We start from the raw sequence: 11,996 nt of genomic DNA on the forward strand, positions 1-11,996 counted from the left end.
AAATATCACCCAATTAGCAATTAGGATCCAAACCATGATCCAAAATCCATACTTGGGGTAAAATGACCATTTTACGACTGGCCTAATAAGATACATAACGAACGCCCAAGCCCAAAACCAACAATATCCAAAACCACAAAATCCATGAAAGCCCACTAATGGCCCAATTTTCCAAATTGGGCCCAATCCCATACCGGCCTTATCCTAAGCCCACATTTCCAATTCATATTGCTTCAAAGACCCCGTGGGACAAACTTGATCAAAGGCATAAGTCAAAAGTCAAGGTCAACTGCCTGAGTTGACCCAACTCGCTGAGTTGTCCTTCAACTCGTCGAGGTCCTCTGACAACTGCAAAGTCAGGAAGAACCCGATCCAACTCGCCGAGTGGACCCACACCAACTCCAAAACGGGAAAAACCAAAACAACTCGTCGAGTTGGCCGTCCAATTCGTCGAGTTCACCTGAGACCAAACAACCTAACTCATTAATCCGATATATTCAAAACTAACAACTTCTCCCACTTAGATCTTAACTGAAATGACCCTAAGATGGGTAAAGTTCCCAACCATACCCATAAGAACCACCAAAATGGGTTCAAAACCCAAACCCTAAACTTAGAAGGGTAAGGACTTAATCATTAAGCACTTATTCCACAAGGACACAACTCCAAGATGCAGATCTGACCATATGAGGCTAGATGGCCATGTAAAGTTTCTAACTTTACACTTATTCATACTTAGAAGAAGCTCAAAAGCTTAAAAGAGACCAAAAGAAGGACTTAATGAATGCATGAAGCCCTTAGGCCATAAAGTTGACACCTTTATGCCAAAAGAGCTCAAAAGAACCATAGATCCGGAAGAATAACACTTGGGACGTCCTTCAATCCCACCAATCACCCAAACATGGCTAAAAACATCAAAACTTAACTCAAAAAAAGATCTAATAAAATATTAAGTAAGGATAGAACTTTATACCCACAATATGCTAGAAATGATGCAAATAATCAAGATTTGAAGGCTTGTGCTTGAATCATCACCTTGCACCAAACTTCTCCTTCTTCCAAGAGCTTCAAACACACTCAAAAAGGGCTCACAACACTCAAAAAAAAACTTTAGGGTTAAGGATAATAACTTAAATATAAGTCACAATTTTTTTTTATAAATTAAAGATAATAAATTATCAAAAAATGACCGATTTTCGATTCCATACTATTATAAATAATAAATTTAAAAGTTACTTAAACTCTTTAAATTTAGCCAAACACCCTTTTAATAACAAAATTAAAGATAGAACAAATCGTAATGCGCTACCTATATTATGGTAGAACAGACACGGCAAGCGTAATCTTCAAATATACCCTTCCAAGACGTAACAGCGGCATTTTTGTCACCCAAACGCAGAAAAAACCATCGATTGCTTTAGATCTCAACAAAAGACGCTTTCAATCCCCCCCAGCCCACAAGATCCATCCAAATCCCTTAACCTGCTCGAAGGTTACTTCAATTCCTTTTTCCATTTTCGTGATCTGGGATCGATTAATCCTCTGACTTTTAGCTTCTACGTGGTTGTTCTAATGTCGAATTGCTGCATTTGCAGGTTTCAATCATCTACAAGGGGGTTGAGAGCCATATCATGATTTGGGTTTGAGGATTTAAAAGAATTAGTGTTGATGGACAAAAATAAAAACAGGACCGATCTGCTCGCTGCTGGCCGTAAAAAGGTTAGTGTTGGGTAAATTTTAATGTAATTTAAACTTGTGATTTGTTAGTTAGAACTACGAATCGACAGTTAGTGTTTGCTTGAATAGAGAAATATTGGGAAATAAACTGCTTTGATTGATTCTACTGTTGTATCTTACTGAAATGAAGGAAGATTTGATTGTTCTCGTTCGTATAGCACTTAGGTTTTATCAATTTTTGACATTGTAAAAGGGGGAAAATCCTGTACCAATGCTCAAGGCTTCTTAAACCCTAAAACTCATTTATATGAAACAGCTGTGATGCTCTTTTTGCAATAGAAAACTAGCCATGGCTTCCATAACAAAATTTTACTTTTGCTTAATCTTAGGATGTGTCTGGATGTGCATTGCTTGGAAAAAACTGATTATCTGATTATTTGGGGTCAAAGTAATCGGATTTAGCCCATTACCTTGATTCTAAATCTTCAAGGACTTTGAAAACATAAATCTGAATACCCCCTTATTATTATCTCTATGTTTACACTCCCTTTCATCTTGCCACCTAATGTGAATATCCAAATGGCACTGCTATTATGTCAGCATAGAGTCTGTATACTTGCACTGGTGCTCTAGAGTAGCTTTAAAGTATTATAAATTTTTGACTAAACTTAAAAGAGTTTGAAATTTGGTTTTGACATTATTTGTTATGCTTTATCAGCTTCAACAGTATCGGCAAAAGAAGGATGGTAAAGGCAGTAAATCCTCGGGTAAGGCCAATAAACCTGAACGTGATGTGTTTGTTGGTGACTCATCATCTGTTGCCAAATCATCACCTGAACAAGTTTCAGCCACTGAGCTTGTTGAATTATCTCCACAAGCCTCCACAGATACCTCTGTAGCTACTAATGCTGATGTGGCAGCTCCTGATCCTTCCTCCACATCAGTTGCACCAATAGAAGTTTCTAAAGTTGATGATTCAGTCTCAAATGAAGATCTGAAAAGTTCTAATCTTGATGATGCGATACCAACTTTTTCTCCTCCAAAAATAGTTAATATTGAAGGAAAACTTGAAAGTGGTTTATCTGTTGGTTTGAAGGGTGTACTTGATGATAGTTTTGCTCATAAAGCAGGTGAAATGATTGCTGCACATGGGGAAGATCAGGTACCAGATGTAGGTTGTGCCTGTATTCTCTTGTTCTCAATTACAATTTCTTACCACCATATAATTGGGGTTTTAAAATCAACATATTTCTGTGGTTTATAACCAAAATCTCTTTGTTTGTTTGTTTGTTAGGGACATTGCAGGAAGATAATAGAACCAGTTTGATAGATGTTGAAGGGGACATGAATCAAGTTAATTCGGGGGATGTTGAAGAAGATGCTAAGATGGAAGAATCTACAAGCAGTGCAATAGAACAAACTAGTGAAGAGCGTGATGGATTTCCTGCATTTGTTAATGCAGATGTGAATTTTGCTTCTGGGCTTCCCTCATCTTCTGATCAAGAACGTTTAATTGGTGATTCCGGTGATGCTAGTGCAGATGTACATTCTGCTTCTGCGCTCCCTTCTTCTGATCATGAACCTGCAATTGATGATTCCGGTGATACTAATGCAGATGCACAATATGCTTCTGTGCTTCCCTCATCTTCTGATCATGAACCTACAATTGGTGATTCCGGTGTTAGTAATGCAGATGAACATTCCCTTTCTGGGCTCTTATATTCTGATCATGGACCTGCAATTGGTGATTCCGGTGATACTAATGCAGATGTACACTCTGCTTCTGTGCTTCCGCCATCTTCTGATCGTGAACTTACAATTGGTGATTCCGGTGTTAGTAATGCAGATGAACAGTCTCTTTCTGGGCTCCTATATTCTGATCATGGACCTGCAATTGGTGATTCCAGTGAAACTAATGCGGATGTATATTCTGTTTCTGGGCTCCCATATTCTGATCGTGAACTTACAATTGGTGATTCTGGTGTTAGTAATGCAGATGAACATTCTCTTTCTGGGCTCTTATATTCTGATCATGGACCTGTAATTGGTGATTCCGGTGTTTCTAATGTGGATGTACATTCTGTTTCTGGGCTCCCATCTTCTGATCATGAACTTACAATTGGTGATTCCGGTGTTAGTAATGCACATGGACATTCTCTTTCTGGGCTCCTATATTCTGATCAGGGACCTGCAGTTGGTGATTCCAATGATTCTAATGCAGATGTACATTCTGTTACAGTTGGTGATTCCGGCGTTAGTAATGCAGATGAACATTCTCTTTCTGGGCTCCTATATTCTGATCAGGGACCTGCAATTGGTGATTCCAGTGATTCTAATGCAGATGTACATTCTGTTACAGTTGGTGATTCTGGTGTTAGTAATGCAGATGAACATTCTCTTTCTGGTCTCCTATATTCTGATCATGGACCTGCAATTGGTGATTCCAGTGATTCTAATGCAGATGTACATTCTGTTACAGTTGGTGATTCCGGTGTTAGTAATGCAGATGAACATTCTCTTTCTGGGCTCTTATATTCTGATCTTGGACCTGCAATTGGTGATTCCGGTGACACTGATGCAGATGTACATTCTGCTTCTGTGCTTCTTCCATCTTCTGATCATGAAGTTGCAATCGCTGATTTCGGTGATACTAATGAAGATGTAGTGGTAGACATTCATACGAAGTCTGGCTCTGCTGAGTTCCCAGAGAAACTCAAAGAGCAGTTATATATCAACAATTTTGAAAAAGAATTGGTTCACTTGCAGCTATGTGAAGAAAGGGATGTAAGAAAGGAGTTTGAACAGCACCATCTTCAATGGGAGAATGAGAAATTATCTTTTATTACTTCCATTGCTGATCTTGAAGGCAAGAACAGAACCCTTTCTGAAGAGATTGCCGAATGTAGATCTGAACTGAACACATTTGCAAACAAAATGGAGGAGCTTGATATGAGTGTTTCTTTCTCAAAAACAGAATTAGACTGGTCTTCTTCTCGCATCCAGGAATTGGAAACTGAACTGTTGAATGTGTCATCTGAGTTGGTTGATAGTAAGAGTTTGGTTTCAGATTTGCAGGTGAAAAATGAAACCCTGAATGTCAATGTTGCTTCATTGACAGAGGAGAAAGATAAACTTGAGAAGGAGAAAGGAGATGTGATTCTGGAGAATGAAAAGTTGAGTAAAGATTTGATGGAGTGCAAATCTTTACTGCAATCAGCACATGTTGAAAAAGTCAATGTTAAAGAAATTCTTGCTCTTGTAATGGATGAAATGAAGAAACTGGAAGAGGCAAAACAAAAGTATGTTTCTGAAAAGGACAAACTGCTAAGTGACTGGAAGAAATTAGAAGAGGTTCTTGCTTCAGAGAGGGAGGAAAGAAGTAAAAATAATGAAGCAAATGATCACTTTATCCAGGAGAATAATAAAGTTTCCATGGAGTTATTGGAATCCAAGAAGTTAATGGAAAGTTTAGAGTCAGAAATTGCTAACTTAAGTGAGAATCTTGATCTGGTAACAAAGGAAAGAACCAAACTTGGAGAAGATTTGGACCATTTAAGATTCGAAAAGGAGGAGTGTTTGACAGAGTTAACAAGCTGCAAAACTTTATTGAAGAATCTTCAGGTGGAATATGAGGAGTCCATGAATGAATCAAGAGACAGTGCCCTAAGGCTTGAAAAACTCACTGAGGAAAATGTTACTCTTACTAGTAATCTGGGCATGTACAAAGCTAAGGTTACAGAATTGGATGATTGGAAAATGAAGTCTGAAGAAAGAGCCTCTCATGGGAAACTAGAAGAGCTCATGGAAGCCATGAAAGAGCAGAGTAATAGTTTTGAGGAAATATTCTTGAAAAATGTGATCTTGGATGAGGTTCTGAAGCAATATGTGCACACGGTTGAATCCAAAAAGGGTGATCTTGTAAATTTGTGTGAAGACTTGAGGCAAGAAGTGATCATCACTAAAACACAAAACTCAGAGCTTACAGAAAACCTTCACAACTCTGAATCAAGAATCCATGAATTGCAGTTACAGGTGGATGGCATGGCTTCTTTTAGTAACCAGTTGGAGCTGCTTCACAGAAAGCTTGATGCATCTATTGAGGGCATTTCCGTCATTCATTCAAGTGAAGCAATTGTGGGTGACAATATCTTTGCTCGTGTAGCTACTTCTGTTGATGCAGCCATTGAAGTAATCCAAGATTTGCAAGAAAAGCTTGAAGATTCTCTCAAAACCCGTAGCTCACTTTCAGATTCTTACAAGGAAATGAGTGAAAAAATCAAGGATTTAGAACAGACGAATGAGCTTGCTGCCTATGTAATACATAAAGTCTTTGATAACCTTCAGAAAATTGTGAATGGTTCTACAGAAGAAAGTGAAGATGATACAAGAAATGAACAGCTGGATCATCTAGAAATCAGCAACTATGATGTGTTCATCGAACGATTAATAATGATTCTTCGTGAACGTGCACAACTCGAAGCAAAAAACAGAGAATACAATTTGGATTTGTTGAGAAGAATAAAAGATTTGGAAGAATCAAACAGAAAGCTTAATAATCCAGCCAAGGATTTGAAATTGATGGAGTTACAGACCAAAGTAAACCAGTTAACCTCTTCAATCATCCCATATGAAATCGAAAGCTCCATTTATAAGGAAAGTTTGAGGTCTGCAATTGAACAGATTGCTGTCATTCAATCTGAAACAAAGATAAAAGAAACAGAACTTCATCAATCTGAGAATCGTGTTTCTGCTTTGAGAGAAAAGCTTCATATTGCTGTTACAAAAGGGAAAGGTTTAATTCAACAACGTGACACCCTGAAGCAGAATCTTACAATGAAAGATGCTGCACTTCAAGAGCTTGAAACAAAGCTTAAATCATACTCTGAAGCTGGTGAGAGAATGGAAGCTCTTGAATCTGAGCTCTCCTACATTCGGAATTCAGCTACTGCATTACGAGAATCTTTTCTGTTAAAAGATTCTGTTCTTCAGAGAATCGAAGAGATTCTAGAAGATTTGGACCTTCCGGAACACTTCCATGACAGAGACATTATTGACAAGATTGATTGGTTAGCAAAATCGGTTTCCCATGAACCGAGTCAAACGGGTGTAATTGAGCGAGCTCATTCGTATCCTGGTTCTGGTCCTTTAGAAGGATGGAAAGAAGATTTGGAACCGGTTTCAGATGAATTAAGAAGAAACTATGAGGATCTTCAGAATAAGTTTTATGAGTTGGCTGAGCAAAATGAGATGCTGGAACAATCATTAATGGAGAGAAATAATCTTGTACAGCGGTGTGAAGAAGTTTTGGAAAAGACAAATATGCCCTTGCATTTGAGATCATTGGAACCAGAAGATAAAATCGACTGGTTACGTGTTGTTCTTGCTGAGGCAAATGACCGTTGTGCCCACCTTGAAGAATCGTTAATGGAGAGAGATAGTCTTGTGCAGCGTTGTGAAGAAGTTTTGGAAAAGACAAATATGCCCCCACATTTGCAATCATCAGAGCTAGAACATAAGATCGATTGGTTACGTGTTGGTCATTCGGAGGCAAATGACCTTTGTGCCCTCCTTGAAGAATCGTTAATGGAGAGAAACAGTCTTGTGCAGCGTTGTGAAGAAGTTTTGGAAAAGACAAATATTCCCCCGCATATACAATCATCAGAGCTAGAACATAAGATCGATTGGTTACGTGTTGTTTATTCGGAGGCAAATGACCGTTGTGCCCTCCTTGAACAATCGTTAATGGAGAAAAGTAGGATTGTGCAGCGTTGTGAAGAAGTTTTGGAAAAGACAAATATGCCCCCGCATTTGCAATCATCAGAGCTAGATCATAAGATCAATTGGTTATGTGTTGTTCTTTCGGAGGCAAATGACCGTTGTGCCCTTCTTCAGCAAGATTTGGAAAAGGTTCATGGGTCACTTTCTGCTGATCTTGAAGAGTCTAATAGAAGATTACTTGATCTCGAGGCAAATCTTAAGTCAGTTACAGATGAACGAGACCAGATTTTAGCTCGTTTTGAGGCTCAAAGTCAAGATTATAATAAAATCAATGAGGAAGTTTCATCGTACGAAATCGAGAATGTTAAATTAAAAAATGAAATCGATGCATTGCAATTAAAGTTAGATGAGAAACATGTGGATGAAGAGCAGATACACCATGTTCATGGTGAAATAAAGCGGTTGCAGGATTTATTGAAGAACATGCTTCAAGATCCAGAAATGGAAGATTTTGATTCAAGCATGAATGATATTCAGTGTCTCGAAGGTTTGCTGAGGAAGCTAGAAGAAAAATATCCAAAATACCCTTCGGGAGAAAGAAGCATTGAACAGTTAGAGGTCTTGGAGAAAAAGCTAGAGGAGATTGAAGGTGATTTAGTGCAAGTGAAGGATGAAAGGGATAAACACATGGAAAAAAGTCAGTCTTTGGTCAATGAAGTTGAAGCATTAGAGGTAAAGAATCAAGAATTACAGAAGTTACTTGTTCAAGAAGAGCAGAAGACTGGTGTAGTTAGAGAGAAGTTAAATGTTGCAGTTAGAAAAGGGAAATCTTTAGTCCAACAACGAGACACCATGAAGCAAAACATCAATGAGTTGACCGCTGAGGTGGCACGGTTGACTTCCGAGATCAGAGTTCGCGAGAACACACTTTCGGACAATCAAGAAAAGATGAAGGAATCGTTCAAAACCATCAATGAGTTGACCGCTGAGGTGGCACGTTTGACTTCCGAGATTAAAGTTCGTGAAAATACACTTTTGGGACATCAAGAAAAGATGAAAGACTTGTTTACCCTCCAAGATTTGGTGGAAAATAAAGATTCTGAAATCCGGTTCTTGAAAAATCGTGTGGAAGAGATTTTAAGTGCTTTGGGAAAGATTGATGTTGGGGTTGAATCGAAAAATAATGACCCGATTGAAAAACTTGAACAAATTGAGAAAAAATGTCGCGATTTACATGATGGAATCTTGTCTGCTGAACAAGATTCAAGAAAATCAAAAAGGGCTGCTGAATTACTTCTTGAAGAGCTGAATGAAGTACAGGAAAGAAATGAAGATCTTGTTGATGAGATTTCAAAGCTATCAAGGGAAAAAGATTCAGCAGAAGCTGCCATGCGGGATTCTCTCTCACATCTTGAACAGTTGTCAGCTCTTCATTTGGATGAAAGAAGTAGCCAGTTTGAAGAACTGATGAATTTGAAATCTGATTTTGAACAATTAAAGCCAGAATTAAGAAACATCTACAATCTTGTGAATGATGTTTTGCCCAAAGATTTGGATCATTTATACAATCTTGAATCCAGTGTTAAATCATTGTTGGAATCAAGTGATGCTTCAAACACCTCTCTCAGAAAGGATTCCAAGGTAAACTAATCAATACTGATTTCCAGTAAAATTACATGTTATAGAAATACACTTTTATGTTTCTAATTAGATTCTCTTCTCAGGATAACCTTTTCTTGGACACCAAAAGAGAAGAGGAACACAGTGATGATGAGATTGTTGATTTATGGAGATTTGTTGGGACCCACATGGAGGATTTAATATCTAACATCAGTCTTTTTGAAGAAAAACTGGAAGCCCATTCAAAATCCTTACATGAAGAAGCTATTGTTTTATCTGAGACAGTGTCGACTCTTCATAAGGAAATGACTTCCAGTAAATCCTCCCTTGAATCCATTAATAAACAGAAAGAGAAAGAAAATTTAGCCCTATGTAAACACATTTCAATGCTGTATGAAGCTTGCAAGAATTCAGTTTTTGAAATGGAAAAAGTCAAAGGCCAAATGGTTTCAGATGATGAATCCTTGTTGTTCATTGAAGGAGACACACTTTCTGTTTCTGAAGAACAAATCATGAATATGGTGAACAGATTGTTGTCACATGTGAAGGATTTTCACAGTTTTCAGACTGAAAATATGGAAGCGAACCTAAAGGAAATGAAGGAAAGAATTTCTAGTTTACAGAAAGAGCTGACTGAAAAAGATGTTCAGAAGGATAGAATCTGTGTTGACTTGGTCAATCAGATCAAACGAGCTGAAGCATCTGCCATGAGCAACTTACAACAACTCGAATCTTCCAAAACTCAAGTAAATGACTTAAAAGGGCAATTGGAAGCTGTGAATGCTGAGTGTAAAGCATTACAACAAAGGGTAAAAGAGGTAGAAGAAAGTCAAGAAGAAAAAGTAAAATCACTTACACATGCTTTAACATCAAAAGAACAAGGTGACTGATTATTAAATTTATAAAAATCTTTATCAAGATAGTAGTTTTTTAAACATGTTTTGATTTTCTGTTGTTGCAGAAGCTGAAGCTTTATTACAAGCGCTTGATGAAGAAGAAGCCCAAATGGAAGATTTAACAAACAAAATCACAGAATTAGAAAAACTTATGAAACAAAAAGATCATGATTTGGAAAACACCGAAGCTGCACGTGGAAAAGCATTAAAGAAACTTTCAATCACAGTCAACAAATTTGATGAACTTCATCATCTCTCAGAAACCCTAGTTTCTGAAATCGATAACCTTCAATCCCAGCTTCAAGAACGCGATTCTGAAATCTCTTTCTTGAGAGATGAAATCACAAGATGCACAGGTGATTCCTTACAAGCATTGGAATCTGACAAAAAAGGATTGGATTCCATCCAAGACATTTTAACTTGGTTACAAACACAAGATCTGCATCTTGATGACAACAATGGCGAATCCAATCAAGTTGATGAATATAAAGAAACACTCAAGAACCAAATCACAACTATTGTTTCTGAATTGAAAGAATTACGCCAGGTGGCACAAAGTAAAGATGAGCTATTGCATATTGAAAGGAGTAAAAGAGAGATTCTTGAAAGTTCCATGAGAGAACAAGAATCAAGATTGAGTTTGCATCAAGATAATGATGAATCTGCTAGAGGAGCAACATCTATCACATCAGAAATTGTGGAAGTTGAACCTGTGGTAAAGTTAAACCCTTTTTTTCATTTATTTGTGTATTACTATTACTATTTACTAATAATGTTTATTTGTTTTTTTTTAATTGATGAAGATTAATACATGGCAACCGAAAGGGACAACATCTCAAGTTAGAAGCTTGCGAAAAGTAAATAATGATCAACTTGCCATTTCCATAGATGATGTGGACTCGGATGAAAAGGATAAGTTAGAAGATGAAGATGATGATAAATGTATTATCTTTTTCCTCTTTTCTTTTTCTTTTATTATGAAATTAATATAGATTCTTATTTTATTTTAATTGTTTTTTGTTCATTCAGCTCATGGTTTCAAGTCTCTTACGACATCAAAACTTGTCCCAAAGTTCACTAGGCCTGTTACAAACTTCATTGATGGCTTATGGTATATTCTTTCATTCTGTGTGTGATTTTTCTATGAAATTTATGATTTCTGATTTGTGAAAATGGTATGTTTTGTTTTTTTAGGGTTTCATGTGATAGGGCATTACAGAGACAGCCTGTTCTGCGATTGAGTCTAATTCTTTACTGGGCCTTGATGCATGCACTTCTTGCAGCTTTTGTAGTTTGAGTGGTTAGATTCTTCATTTCATATTTTTATTTTTCTTATGAAGATTGTTATGCAGTTTAATCATTTTCTTTCTGATATGCAGTTTCTCATTTGTGGATGAAAGAAAAGAACCCTAGATTGGTTTGTTTTCGTAATTTAGGTGAAGATGTGCACAAGTAGCTGTGATTTCTCCATATTTGATCAGAAAATCACAGATATATATATCTTTATATCTTGTTCAGTGATATACAAAAGAGTTTACCAATAATTTGGGCATCTATTTGAAGTTTTACAGTTTTGCCTCACAATCAAGAACCCTAATTCATCTCTCTCACTCTCATGTGGAGGTGAATGGCCCTTTTAAATATATTGTTTGTTTAGGGAAGGCAAGTGCATATATGTGTAGTTTTGTTATACCCCACCCTATATGTCTGGGCTTTTACATTTACTTATAATCAATGTTTGCAAAGATTGTTTAAGCAATGAAACACAGATTTTGACATGTTTTTTTTTATACTTATACCCCTTATTTCTTGGCTTTTACTAGTAGTTTTTTATTTTTACTGTGTAATGAAAAAGAAATATTAACTTATAGTTTACTGGATTAAGTTATGTTCTTGTTGAGGTTATTTAAGTCAAAGAGAAACATCATCTTAACTTTCAACCCACTATTCCATGTGATTTGTAATAAATCAATCTTTACTAATACATATGTATTATGCATTTTTCAAATAATAATGTATTATGCATTTTTCACATGTTATGCATAATTTTCATAATACATGCATTTTCCACAAAGTCAAATAATT

The 11,996-nt window shown here is 36.8% G+C and overlaps 1 protein-coding gene across 6 annotated transcripts; it reads left to right on the forward strand.

The window, feature by feature from the left end:
* The first annotated feature begins 1,337 nt into the window (after positions 1–1,337).
* Positions 1,338–11,689, forward strand: LOC145053102 (nucleoporin). 6 transcript variants are annotated; one of them, XM_079001081.1, is made up of 10 exons: positions 1,338–1,492; positions 1,596–1,719; positions 2,396–2,852; positions 2,972–9,036; positions 9,120–9,897; positions 9,977–10,626; positions 10,715–10,853; positions 10,941–11,022; positions 11,106–11,211; positions 11,291–11,689. In XM_079001081.1, exons 2-9 carry the CDS (start codon positions 1,669–1,671, stop codon positions 11,206–11,208), a joined length of 8,325 nt encoding a protein of 2,774 aa, XP_078857207.1. In that variant the 5' UTR covers positions 1,338–1,492; positions 1,596–1,668; the 3' UTR covers positions 11,209–11,211; positions 11,291–11,689. The 6 variants fall into 6 exon arrangements, with proteins under 6 accessions (XP_078857207.1, XP_078857208.1, XP_078857209.1 ...); XM_079001082.1 differs by having other exon boundaries at positions 2,396–2,848; positions 2,983–9,036; XM_079001083.1 differs by having other exon boundaries at positions 2,396–2,839; positions 2,983–9,036.
* The last annotated feature ends 307 nt before the right edge of the window (positions 11,690–11,996 follow it).

Source organism: Lactuca serriola, chromosome 5 (genome assembly GCF_051521515.1).
Source record: "Lactuca serriola cultivar US96UC23 chromosome 5, Lser_US96UC23_V15, whole genome shotgun sequence".
In the NCBI taxonomy this organism is placed as follows: domain Eukaryota; kingdom Viridiplantae; phylum Streptophyta; class Magnoliopsida; order Asterales; family Asteraceae; genus Lactuca; species Lactuca serriola.

What these genes read in the sequence shown, in the direction of transcription:
- LOC145053102 (XM_079001081.1), top strand. Translation starts at nt 1,669, where the DNA reads ATGGACAAAAATAAAAACAGGACCGATCTGCTCGCTGCTGGCCGTAAA. An exon ending in TCGCTGCTGGCCGTAAAAAG is followed by an intron (nt 1,720 to 2,395) that starts GTTAGTGTTGGG and finishes ATGCTTTATCAG; the next exon opens with CTTCAACAGTATCGGCAAAA. An exon ending in TTTAACATCAAAAGAACAAG is followed by an intron (nt 9,898 to 9,976) that starts GTGACTGATTAT and finishes CTGTTGTTGCAG; the next exon opens with AAGCTGAAGCTTTATTACAA.